The 13,059-nt window shown below is 44.6% G+C and overlaps 1 protein-coding gene across 4 annotated transcripts in view; it reads left to right on the top strand.

The window, feature by feature from the left end:
• Window positions 1–12,423, top strand: part of TAB2 (TGF-beta activated kinase 1 (MAP3K7) binding protein 2) — an 84,849-nt gene extending 72,426 nt beyond the window's left edge. For all 4 annotated transcript variants that reach the window (XM_075554406.1, XM_075554405.1, XM_075554407.1 and 1 more), the window contains 4 exons: window positions 9,181–9,341; window positions 9,533–9,626; window positions 10,863–10,943; window positions 11,879–12,423. In XM_075554406.1, coding sequence (XP_075410521.1) covers window positions 9,181–9,341; window positions 9,533–9,626; window positions 10,863–10,943; window positions 11,879–12,021 — 479 coding nt within the window. In that variant the 3' untranslated portion in view covers window positions 12,022–12,423. The remainder of the gene's footprint in view (window positions 1–9,180; window positions 9,342–9,532; window positions 9,627–10,862; window positions 10,944–11,878) is intronic.
• Window positions 12,424–13,059: the final 636 nt, after the last annotated feature.

Here is a 13,059-nt window from a genome sequence, read left to right as displayed (position 1 = left end):
GAATCAGTTGACATTTATTTCAGGAGATAGCATGTGAGCAAGAACCAACTGCTGAAGCGAGAAGTTCAAGCCAAGCACTGGAAGCACTCACTCATCTATGCCGAAATTTGGAAGACAGCTGCTTGGCCAACTGAAGAAAGCCATATTTTGGACACATTCCAAAGACAGGTTACCCAACAGAATACTCAAATTATAGAATGGTATCGTTGATTTCAACATGCAAATAAAAGATCATCCAACACAAGTTGCAGCAGTACATTGACAGGTTGCTGCCAGAGATTCATCCTGGATTCAGAAGAGAGCATGGATCAAGGGATATTGCGGATGGCAGGTGTATCTTAGCTTAAGGCAGAGAATACAGGAAGACGTTCACTGCTGTGTAGACATAACAAACTCTGGATAACCTTGAGAAGAATGATAATTACAGAGCACTTCCTTGTGCTCATTCAGAACTTGTACATGGATCAAGAGGCAGGTGTGTAAGCAGAACAAGTGAATCCTGCATGGTTCCAAATCAGGAGAGGTGTGCAGGGTTATATCCTCTCACCATACTTACTCATTCTGGGTGCTGAGCATATAATCAGAGTAGCTGGCAGAGCTCTGAAGATGAGCTCTCAGGATTAGAGGAAAACTTATTAACAACCTATAATGTGCAGATAACACAACCTCGCTTGCTGACAGGAAGACTGGAAGCACTTGCTAATGAAGATCGTGATTGCAGCTTTCAATATGGATTACAACTCTGTAAAGATCAAAATCTCCACGACTGGACCAATAGGTAACATCATGGTAAAAACCTCAAAAAAGGGCCAAAGTTGTCAAAGATTTTGTGTTGCTTGGATCCACAAACTACTCATGGAAGCAGCTGTCAAGCGATCAAAAGACGAGTTAACAGTAGATAAATCTACTTTCGGAATATTGAAAAACAAGGATGTTGAAGACTAAGGTGCACCTGTCCCAACCCGTGGTCTTCTCCATTGCCTCACAATTCGTGTGAAAGCTGGACATTCATGGAATAAGGAGGACTGTAGACAAATAGAAGGCATTTGAATTGTGGTTCTGGGAAGAATATTGAAAGTTCCATGGACTGCTAAAAGGACAAACCAATCTGTCTTGGAAGAAGTACAGCAGAGTGCCCCTTAGAGGAAAGGATAGCAAGACTTTGTCTTCCATACTTTGGACATATTGGCAGAAGAGACCAGTCCGTGGAGGACATCGTGTTTGGTAAAGTAGAGAGGCAGCGAAAAGAGGAAGGCCTTCAAGAGATGGGTTGCCACTGTGGTTTGTAATAACGGGCTTAAGAATAGGACCAGTCGTGAGGATGACCCAGGACTGGACAAGGCCACTGGGTTGAAACAGACTCGATGGCACCTAACAACAACATGTTTTCAGGGAGTCCCGGTGGTGTAATGGTTACACACTGAGTGCTAACCACAAGGGCTACAGCTTGAAACCATCAGTTGCCCCTGAGAGAGACTTTTCTATTCCCATAAAATGATACCGTCTTAGAAACCCACAAGGGCAGTTCTACCCTGTCCGATAGGGTTCCTGTGAGTCGGAGTCAGCTCAACTCAGTGGCGGTGAGGTGTAGTTCCCAAGAAACCCCAGTGGCAGTGACTAAGTAACGTGCTGCTAACCAGAAGGCTGGTAATTCAAAAGTCACTTGACAGAGGAAGAAAGATGGGGCAGTCCACTCCTGTAAAAATTACAGCCCTGAAAACCCAAGGAGGCTGTGTTACATCTGAGCCCATTGATGTATCCGCTGTATCACTCCATCTTCTTGAAGGTCTTCAGACCTCTTTATTTGCTGATCCTCTTTTTACCCAGCTTCCAGGGACTGCTCCCTTTTAATGCTCTAAGTACTTGCCATTTTCAGTTGTAAAGGTGTGTTGTTTGTCCTGCTGGCCAGCCTCGTCTCATGGCTCTTCTCTGCGCCATAATTTAAAGACAGGCTTTCTTTTGCACTCCTGACCATTGTTCACGTGCATGTGCAGCAATTGAAATGTGCTTATAGCAGGCATACCTTAGTCCACAGAGGGATATGTTTGGTTTTTAACCCTTTAAGAGTTAAATAGATAATAAAAAATTTTCCCCATTTTATTAGAAAGTAAAGAACCTTTTTATCCCATAATACCTTTTTCCTGAAAATCAATTTGATTCTGATGTATTTGCAGTTAAATGACAGCAAGTTGGGCTGCTAACCAAAAGGTAGTGGTGTGAAACCACCAGTGACTGACTTGAAGGGAGAAAGATGAGGCTTGTGACTCCCATAAAGGAGGGGGGAAATGAGCTGATACCAAGGGCTCAAGTAGAGAGAAAATGTTTTAAAAATGATGATGGCAACATATGTACAAATGTGCTTGGCACAATAGATGTATGGATTGTGATAAGCTGTATGAGCCCTCAATAAAATGATAAAAACAACAAACAAACAAAGAATTACCTTCCTGGAACATGGACACTACTGGTACAGATAAGAGCTCTCGACACAGATAAACTCCCTCAGGAATAATAATGGGAGTAACATACTTTGAGGGCGGGGGGGGGGGGGGGCGGGGAGCCAATCACAAGGACCAGTGTATCACACATACACACCAGGTGGGCGAACAACAGAAATGTGGGTGAAGGGACACAGCAGACAGTAAGATATGAAAATAATAATTTATCAAGGGTTCCCAAGGTGGGGAGGTGGCAGGCGAGGAGCTGATACCAAGGGCTCAAGTAGAAAGAAAATGTTTTGAAAATGATGGTAACATAGGTACAATGGGCTTGATACAGTTGATTTATGGATTGTTATAGTAGCTATAAGAGCATCCAATAAAATGACTTACTTTTTAAAAATAAGTTACTGTTTAGGAATCCCACAGGGCAGTTCTATCCTCCCCTGTGGGGTTTCTGTGGATGAGAACTGACTTGATAACCGTGAGTGGTTTTGTTTGTTATTTATTGGTTAGGTGCCATTGAGTTGGACCTATCGTTACTAGAGTAGAGCTGCCCCTCAGGGTTTTCCTTGGCTATTGGCTATAATCCTTAGGGAAGCAAATCCCCAGATCTTGCTCCCGCTGAGCCTCTGGATGGATTTGAACTGCAGTCTTCGTTGAACTGTTGGTTGCTTATCCAGTATACCACCAGCACCCTGGTGATGGGTCTACTTGTTACCTTTGGTTTTGACATTTTATGAACTTAGTGAAAATTGGGGGCTTCTTGGATCTATGGTTTGTTGACTTTCACTAGTTTTAGAAACATTTTGACCCAGGTACATGTGTGTCCCTTATGTTGTTAAAGGAGTCCTTTTATTCTGATACAAGATCATTTCTAACATTTGATTCGTTTTTATAATTTTTATCTTTCAAAGTCTCCAACTTTTCCTGTATATTGTCCACTGTTTTAACTGGATCCATTTTAAATCCTCAGTGTGTGGGCCTTCTGAGTTGGGTCCTGGGGCCCAGGCTTCTGTGTATTTTTGATGGGTTGAGTTTTTCTCTTTGCTTCCTGTGTGTTTTTTCAGTTTGTAATCAAGTACTAGACGTTGTTGGGAGAAAAATGGAAAGGATGGGCACAGCTCATCTTCTGTCCCCGAGGTGGGAGGGGCTGAGTAGTGCAGTGACAGAGGAGCTGGTTCGCCTTTGGCGGATGCCCTCAGCCCCGCAACAGGCTGCGGTAGCTTTGTGCCGTGTGGCAGGATTCCTGCTGACCCTTCTGGGCTAGTGCTGCGCTCCGACATGACTCAGATCCCTTTTGATGCTGATTAATTACGGTTGGCATTGATCTGGTAAAGAGCCACATAGTCTTTTTTTTTTTTTTTCGAAGATGTCAAAGACCACGTGATCTCTGTTGCAACTCTTCAACTCTGCTGTTACAGCATAAAAACAGCCATCGATAGCACGTGAGCATGGCTGTGCTCCAATAAAACTTTATTTACAAAACAGGCAACGGGCCGAAGTTGAGCCCCAGATTTGGCTATAGCTTGTGTGCCCCTTGTTTATGGTCTCATTCTTCACCTTTCCCCCCTCTCAGCTCCCTCCTACCACTATTATGTAAGCGCACTAAGGCTGGTTTTGCCTGTTTTGTTCGTTAATTTCCCAAATGTCTAGAATAGCACTCTACACATAGAAACCCCCCCTTAGTTCACTGAATGAATAGAGTGTGGATTATGTTTGAAGTATGTTTTGGATGAATAGTACCTTGGTATATTTATTGTATCTCACCTGGTAAATTTAATTAGGTTACATTTATTATTATTTAGAATTATTTCTTTTTTCCCCTCACTCCTGATTTTTTTAAATCGTTTTATTAGGGGCTCATACAACTCTTATCACAATCCATACGTACATCAGTTGTGTAAAGCACATTTGTACATTCATTGCCCTCGCCATTCTCAAAACACATTTGCTTTCCACAAGAGCCCCTGCATCAGCTCCTCATATTTCCCCTCCTTCCCCCCTCTCCCCTCCCTCATGAACCCTTGATTATGTATAAATTATTATTTTGTCATATCTTTCCCTGTCCAACGTCTCCCTTCACCCACTTTTCTGTTGTCCATCCCCCAGGGAGGAGGTCACATGTAGATCCTTGTAATCCCACCCTCCCTCTACGTTCCCAATAGCACGACTTACACCACTGGTCCTGAAGGGATCATCCACTCTGGATTCCCTGTGTTTCTGGTCCCTATCTGTACCAGTGTCCATCCTCTGGTCTAGCCAGACTTGCAAGGTAGAATTGGGATCATGATGGGGGGTGGGGAGGAAGCATTTAGGAACTAGAGGAAAGTTGTATTTTTCATCGTAGCTACATCGCACCCTGTCTGGCTCGTCTCCTCCCCGAGACCCCTCTGCAAGGGGATCTCCGGTAGCCTACAAATGGGCTTTGGGTCTCCACTCCACACTCCCCCCTCATTCACTATGGTAAGATTTTTTGTTCTGATGATGCCTGATACCTGATCCCTTCAACACCTTGTGATCACACAGGCTGCTGTGCTTCTTCAGAATTATTTCTATCTCTTTTAGTTATCTATTTCTTTTTTTTGCCCTACTACCCTCAAGATGTACTCAAATTTTCTTATTTTCCCTTCTGTTCTACCTTTTGTTACCCACTGCCTTTAAGTCAGCCTAAAAGTGATCCTCTAGGGCAGAGGAGGGCTTCTCCCTGGGGTTTCTGAAACTGTGAATCTCTACGAGAGCAGACTGCCACAGCTTGCCCTGTGGGGTAGCTGGTAGGTTTGACCCTGCAACCTTTAGGTTAGCCAGCCCAGTGCTTAGCCACCCGGACGGCTCCATGTTTGACTTAGTGATGTTTGAGGCTGATCTTACTAAATGCTTTCAAAACTTAGAATTGCTCAGCTCAAATGATTGCCAGGTCTGGGGGCTCAGAACCATAATCTAGGAGGCTATCGAGGTCAGTTGGCAGAATCCAGTCTACAAAGACAATGTTCTGCAATCTGTTTTGGTGAGTGACTGGGAGCTTAAGACCTTGTGAGTGGCTATCTAAGGTGCAGCTGTTGGCCTCTCCCTTTTGTGGAGCAAAGAAGAGTTGAAGGAAATTAAGACACAGGAAATAGCCCAAGGGACTAATGGACCATGGGAATCTCAGCCCTAGGCCCTGAAACCAGACGAACTAGATAGTGCCCAACTCCTGCTCTGAAAGGGAGGGAGCACAATATGTGGTTCTGGTTAGAGTGGGAGAAAAATAATAACACCAATCTCAAAATAATTTAAAGGACCAGGTTTACTGGTCTGATGGATATTGATGGAACTCCCAAGGCTATAGCCCTTAAATGTCATCAGGCCTGAAAGTGAACTGATGCTCAACTTTCAACCAAGGGATTAGAGAGGCTTTTACAGGTGAACAATAACTCCAGGGAGAAACTCACTGCTCAGAACAATCAACAGCCTGAGACCAAAAGGACAGACAGCATTTGCTCAGAGATAGCTCATAAAAGCAGGAAAAGATAGGAAAGAAGGACAGTAATAAACATTGGGTGGAGGCGGGAACAATGTCTACATTGTGGGGGCACGCACAATCAATGTCACAAAATGAGAATAGGAATTGCTGAATGGAAAACCAGTTTGCTCTGTAAATTTCCATCCAGATCATAATAGGAATGGGTGAGTGAAATTGGGGGGGGGGGGCGAGGAGGGGCAGGGGGATGACTCACCTTTCTGAACTTCACACTTCTAATTCCTTGTCATTCTTTTCAACTATATATTAGATTCACTTGATTTTAAACAACCCCTTTCCCTGCCATAGTCTTTTTTAATCGCCAGAGCCTTTTAAAAAAATTGTTAACCCTCCTACTTTTGTATTTAAATTCCTTATTGTCTTTTGCCCACTTTTTAATTGGATATTTTTTTCCTTATTGAGATCTTACTTATTCCATAGATTTTGTGGACTCGTCTCTTGTTCGTTGTGTCGATTGTTACTATTGGTCTGTACCATTAAGTTGATGCCAACTCAGCCACCCCATGATTCCAACAAAAGGAAACCCCGCCCAGCCCTGCATCGTCCTTCCTGTGTCAAAGGAGCATTCTGGTTGTACTTCTTCCAAGACAGATTTGTGTTTTCCTTTTGGCAGTTATATATTCGTCACCAGCATCATAATTCAAACACACCACTTCTTCAGTCGTCCTTAATCAGTGCCCAACTTTCGCGGGCATATGAGGCAATCGAAAATACCGTGACTTAGGTTAAGCATATCTGAGTCTTCAAAGTAGCATCCTTGCAGTTCAATGTTTGAAAGAGGTCTTTGGCAGCAGATTTACCCAATGCAATGAATGCATTGTTTGGTCTCTTGACTGCTCTTTTTATGAATGGTGATTATTTATACAAGCAAGACAAAATCATCCTTGACCACTTCAAACTTTTTTTTTCCCGCTTATCATGGTGTTACGTATTGGTCCAGTTGTGGGGATTGGGGTCTTCTTCACATTGAGCTGTGATTCATTCTGAAGGCTGTAGTCCTTGCTATTTATCCACTTGTAGAGGATCGAATTTATTTTGGGGTTTTCTATTCCGTTCCATGGTTCTGTGTACCTATCATTGTACCAGTAGCAGTCTGTTGGGAGTCCTGTGCCCGTGTAATAGGTTTAAATTCCCCGTATCAAAAAACTTCTTTTTAGCAATTGCTTTATAGTTGGTAAACTCCCCCAAACTTAGTCTGAAAATGTCTTTATGCATTTATCCTTTTTGATAATTTAGTTTGGTTGAATTATTTTCACTTATTGTTTCTGAAATTTACTGGGGTTTTTTTCCTTCAATTTTGAGAAATTATCAGTATGTCTTCAAATTTTACTTCCCCGTTCTCTCCGTTGTCTCCTTCTGGGTGTATATGTTTTAGATCTGTCAGGAGCCCTACTGGTATAGAGCAGTACATGTAGGGCAGCTAACCACATGACCAGCAGTTCAGACCCACCTCCTCCAGCTTCTTTTCGCAGCATAAATAAACCTTGAGAGAGCGCTGTGAGTTGGAATCGACTCCATGGTGGCGGGTTGAGTGCAGAGTCACATATTCTGGGAAGAGAGTTCTAAAACTTGCAGTTCAAATAAACGGTGTTAATAAAAGCCTGATGAAAGCGTCATGGTTGGTAGGAGTGGACAAAGGCACACACTGAAGAGCCCAGCAGGTACATGTGTTACCTCCATAACACACCGCCCTCCCTTCACAGACTGTGTTAAGATGGAGAAAGGGCAGCTGGATTTTCAGGCTTATCAGAGTGGGCCATGGTTTCTAAAATTTGCAAAATAATACCCTAGTATTTCTTCTTTCTTCCAATAGGTCTTAAAAGGAAAATTACAGAGGTGCACATCTGTGGATGATATTAGCATCAGGCCTTTTATTGAGAAAGATTGTCGACTTTTTGAAGTCGATTTTGAACTACTTGAGCCTAATAACCTCCCCACTTGATTCCAGTTTCTAGAAGAACTTCCTCATTTTTCAGTGTGCTGCCAAAGCAAGGCCTTTGTCATTTTTTTAGATTCCTAGTGATTTCAGTCAGTGTAGTGGAAGATGACCGTTCAGCTACTGTATCTTTGATTTAGTGACTTTGTCTCCTTTTACAGGTTACTTGTACTTCCCAGACCTGCCTGTGTTCTCCAGGGTAGATCATCCCGAGCTGTCATTCTTAGAGATGTTTTTGTTTTTCTTTTATTGGGGTCGCTTTACATCCAGTATCCAAAAAAATAAGACTCGCGCTGCCCAATAATGGATCACAAAAACACAAGCCCATCTGGTTCCTATGGTTTCAACCAAGTACAGTAGTTCCCCACTCAAGCTTCATATTCAGTTGCCGACTGGTCTCCTTAAAACTCACCACATGCAATCTAAGTACAAGAAAATACAGGTGCTCGGTTTTTCTAAATAGTGGCATCATTTTTACTTTGCAGTTGAGAACCATTCAACATTATTATTATTATTATTTATATGGGTTGAATTAGTCTTCCAGGTTTATTAGTTCCAAACATCAAAATTGATTTGACCTGCTCCATGCTCCTTCTAACGTGCAGTGGTTACAAGTTGAGCTAAGAACCAACGAGTCACCGTTCAAAACCACCAGCCGCTCCAAAGGGGAAAGATGGGCCTTTCTACACCTCTGAAGAGTTGCAGTTTCAGAAACTCACAGGGGCAGTTGTACCCTGTCCTATAGAGTCCCTGTGAGTAGCTATCAACTCAAGGGCAGTGCATTTGGTTTGTTTTTTGTATCCCTTCTCCAATATCTATAAAATTAAGAAATATTCCTAATAAACTACATGCCTAAAGCAAGCACCTCCGACGACTCCTAGGGATCTAAGGATTGCCCTTTCAGAGCTTCGGATGGGAGGGAGTTGGTGCTCAGGGAGCAACTCGGAGGGCATGGTGAAAGCTGTGAGAAGGAGGTATGTGGAAGATGCCATTGTCTGTCAGGTCAGTTGACGCTCTTCAACCAGAAAGTGGATTCATCCAAACCCTTACGTTGCTTTGTTTTTTTTCTTTTTTAATGAGAGAGTGACATTTTGCCTGTTCAGGTAATTAAGTTGAAATTTTGAATGTTCAAATTGATGGTATTTGCTGCAATGTGGCCTTGGTATTCTTCAATAACTCTGGTTTGTCATAGAACTATTCATTTGTTAGTTTAGTTTTGCCAAAATGCTTTGAAAGGTCAAGGGCTACACTGGGCGGGTCCTCACGTTTCTTAATGTGTATTACAGCTTTATTGGTACACCAGAAGGCTCGGATGGAACGGCTTCAAAGAGAGCTGGAGATCCAAAAGAAAAAGCTGGATAAATTAAAATCCGAGGTCAATGAAATGGAAAATAATCTAACTCGAAGGCGCCTGAAAAGATCGAATTCCATATCCCAAATACCTTCCGTGAGTCCCCCTCTGGGTCCTGTGTGCCTGAGCTGAGGTCTGTCTGATGGTGGGGCAGAAAGGCTGCTCGGTTCCTGAGACTGCGCTTCCTCACACGCTGGTGGTGGTCTGCCCTACCCTTTTCCTGCCCACCCCACACCACCACCACCTTTCCGAATGCAGCCCTTGCTAACACGGACTTTCATTTGCAGCTCGATGAAATGCAGCAGTTGAGAAGCTGTAACCGGCAGCTGCAGATTGACATTGACTGCCTGACCAAAGAAATCGATCTTTTCCAAGCCCGAGGTAAGCCAAGCATGGCCCACGGGCCACACAGCCAGAAATCACTCCTGGAGCCAAAAACAGACTTGTCATTTGAAGTCTTGCGACCTCGCAGTGCTTGACTTTGGAACCAGATAGTGCTAACGACCTCTTGGGGCTTTATTTTCTTTCCCCAAAGAGAATTGGGTCTTCAGTTAAGAGCAGCTTGATTAATTTTCTGTCATTCAGGTACTGGTGTCAGTCATGTAGTCTTCCTGGCTGTAGTGTCCACAGTATTGCTTTTCTGTACTAGACTTGTCAGGAGAGTGAGGCTCCCTGGTGGTGCAGAGTGGTAAAGCACTCAGCTGCTGACCCAAAGACAGCGCTTCAAACCCACCAGCTGCGCCCATGAACACGTGGCCGCCAGCTTCCAGAAAGACGGACAGACTTGGAAAGCCTGTGAAAGCAGTTCTCATGTGCCTATGAGTCGGAATCCACTGAGAGAATACTTTTTTAAGATTAAAGAACATATATTTTATACCTTTTTGCTTTTCTCTCTTTTTTTGGCCTTTCGGGAAACGTGCTGCTCTACAAGGAAGAGGCGTTCAAAGGCGCCTCCCCCTCCATGGCCCTGTCTCTATACGTACGGAAGGAAGTGACTATATCCACGGCAGCCATGCTTTCAGGGCACTGGCAATTTCTGACCCTTGAGACACTAGTGATAGGCCATAATTCCTTAACTATAGTAAAAAATACAGAATTCAACTCAATAGTATAGACTTGCTCTGAGGAAGTTGTATAATTTGAACATAAGGAAGTTGGGGGAAATACTAGGGGTCTATAAAATGGGAGGGGCAGGAAAAAAGGAAACCAGCCAAAAAGAAGTCCTTGGTCACAGATTTGAGTGTTTTATAGAATTCACTAAATTCAAAGATGAATGACTTTATCTCCTTCTAAATGTTGGTAAACTCTATCTTGAAGAATTGATTTTTTTAAATGCCCCTAATTAATAAGTCTCTGTTTGACAATTAAAGTATGTTTTCAGTTGTTCAGTTGTAAGTTACCTTGCCCCATAGAGCAGGGCTCAAGTTTCACTCCTGTCTTCTCCCAGCCAATGGACTCGCTTCTCAATGTACTGCTTACCTCTGTTATGAGTAATCTACCTACCGTAACTGCTTTGAAAGCCTTACATGTGATCAATTTTAGGAGGAAATACTTGCTGTTTAAAAAACAACTTTCTGAGCAGTAACCATTGATGTGTTATTTCTGTATGTATTTCAGGACCACATTTTAATCCCAGCGCCATTCATAACTTTTATGACAACATTGGATTTGTTGGTCCTGTGCCACCAAAACCCAAAGGTAGTGTGCCCATTAAATGTCCAAGCTGACCTCTTTACATGGGGGTTAGAAATGTTTCTATAGAGCCACTTTTGACTGTGGAAGAGCTTCCCTCTGCTACGACCTGGGGGGAGTTCTGTGTGTCCCTCGGTGTCGTGCCCAGTGCCCCAACGCAGCAAATCTTGGTCAAAGATTATCAAGGGCTAAATAATGTCTTGAAAATGTTTAAGCAAATGATGATGATGACGACACTTTGGGGGGAGGCTAATTTTCAATGAATAATTAGTTATATTTAAGTAATAGTACAAAGGGGGAAAGCGGTCTTAGCTGCTTTTTCACAGGAGATGTGTGTGTGCTGTATGTTTTGGTAAATAAGAAATCACTTGTTTTGCCGTGAGGCTGAGATACAGAGACCTTCCATCCATTTCCAGGGTGTTATTCAATTAGCTCTTGAAATCACTTCTGCTCCCTGCCTCTTTCTCTCCTCCCCCCCCCCCCGCTAAAATGGCACATGAAAATCACCTGGCAGCCAGCCTCCTTCCCTCAGTACTGGTTGGTATTTAATCCTCCAAATACTTCCAATAAAAATGTCATAAGTATGAAATGAGACACTAGAAAACCATTTCCTTTAAATTAAAAAAAAAATTGGTCCTCCTTGGTTACTCTGTCCCCGGGTAGTGCCCGCATTTAGCTGTGTTCCAGGGTGGCGACCCGCTGCTCTAGAGGGTGCCGGTGATTCTGGGTGGGTAGGTAGCCCCAGAAGAAAGGTGCCACCAGCTTCGCAGAGGCTAGCGACAGGCATGCGTGTGTCCCTGTCGGCTCAGGCCTCCCTTTGGTCAATAATAAGCTGCCTTGGCCTGTGGGTCCCACGAGAGTAGAAAGCACCGTCAGACTGTTGTCCCAGGACACTTGGTCCTTTGGGTTTCTGAAGTCCTCTTGTTTTTCGCTGTTGACAGATCAGCGGTCCACCATCAAAGCACCAAAGAGCGCAGACACCGAAGAGGATGAGGGCGCGCAGTGGAACTGCACTGCCTGCACCTTTTTGAACCATCCAGCCTTAATCCGCTGTGAACAGTGTGAGATGCCCCGGCATTTCTGAGCCACATGCCCTCTGTCTCCTCTCGATCCACAGCTGGACTTAGAGAATCTGGTCTTGCCCCAGGGGCAGGTTTCACTGCTCCCGAGGATTGTGTCAGAGCTGAGGTGTGACGGGGGGTGGTGTGCTCAGCGTCAGTGTGCAAGCTGATGATACCTCAGCAGAAGGTCATGGGCAGTGAGTGAGCTCCACCGCGGGACAGGTGACCCGCCGGAGGACGGCCCGCCGGAGGACGAGGCTGCCCACCGCCCGCCCGGTACAGTGTTAGCAGTGTCCCACCGCGGAGAATCCTCGGTGTGCCCACTACCTTGCCCCCTCACTTCTCTACTGAATCCTGACAGGAGGAAGCTAATAGAACGGTCGCTTTTTTATTGTTAAAATTATTTTCTAAAGCTTTCAGTGAAACACTACATGCACGAGGCAAAGGGACAAGGCTTACCTATTTAAACTGTCTGCCGCCACCTAGTGCCAACCAGTGGACAGGGGACGAAGGTCCCAGCCCTGTGGTGCTCTGGGCCTTGTCCTCGTCGCCCCTGGCAGCGTCTTCACCCTGGGAACCAGCATGAGAGGCCGCAGGAGAGGGGAGCAGCACGCACGGCCGGCAGCAGCGTGCAGTGAAACGTCTGAGCTTTCCTGACGGGACAGATCGCTCAAGTCTGCTTTCAGTGATTTCTTGGCTCCTTTATTGTTTTCTTATATTTCTATATGTATAGCCTAATAGTCTTTTGTTAACTAATGTTCTTTTTCCCTTTTAGTTGATTAAGCACGATCATGTCCCCTTTTACGCCTTACCTGAGAGAAGCAGTGCCTTAAAACAAAGAAGCATTAATGAGATGAAACCCTGCACGCCCGCCCGCCCTCCCTCCCTCCCTCCCTCCCCCCATCCTTGCCCTGCGAGGGGCCGGGTCCATGAGAACGAGCAGAGGCTTCGCAGCAGGTGCCTGACGCTCACCCACGCCGCCTCTCGGCCGGTGATGCAGTGTGCGGCTTCCGTAGGAAGCTCAGACCCACGGTCTCCTAGCCTCTGACAGCGCCAGGCTG

This window comes from Tenrec ecaudatus, chromosome 7, assembly GCF_050624435.1.
Source record: "Tenrec ecaudatus isolate mTenEca1 chromosome 7, mTenEca1.hap1, whole genome shotgun sequence".
Lineage (NCBI taxonomy): Eukaryota > Metazoa > Chordata > Mammalia > Afrosoricida > Tenrecidae > Tenrec > Tenrec ecaudatus.
Note: the sequence above shows the minus strand (reverse complement) of the source record. Positions and strands in the feature narration are given on the sequence as shown.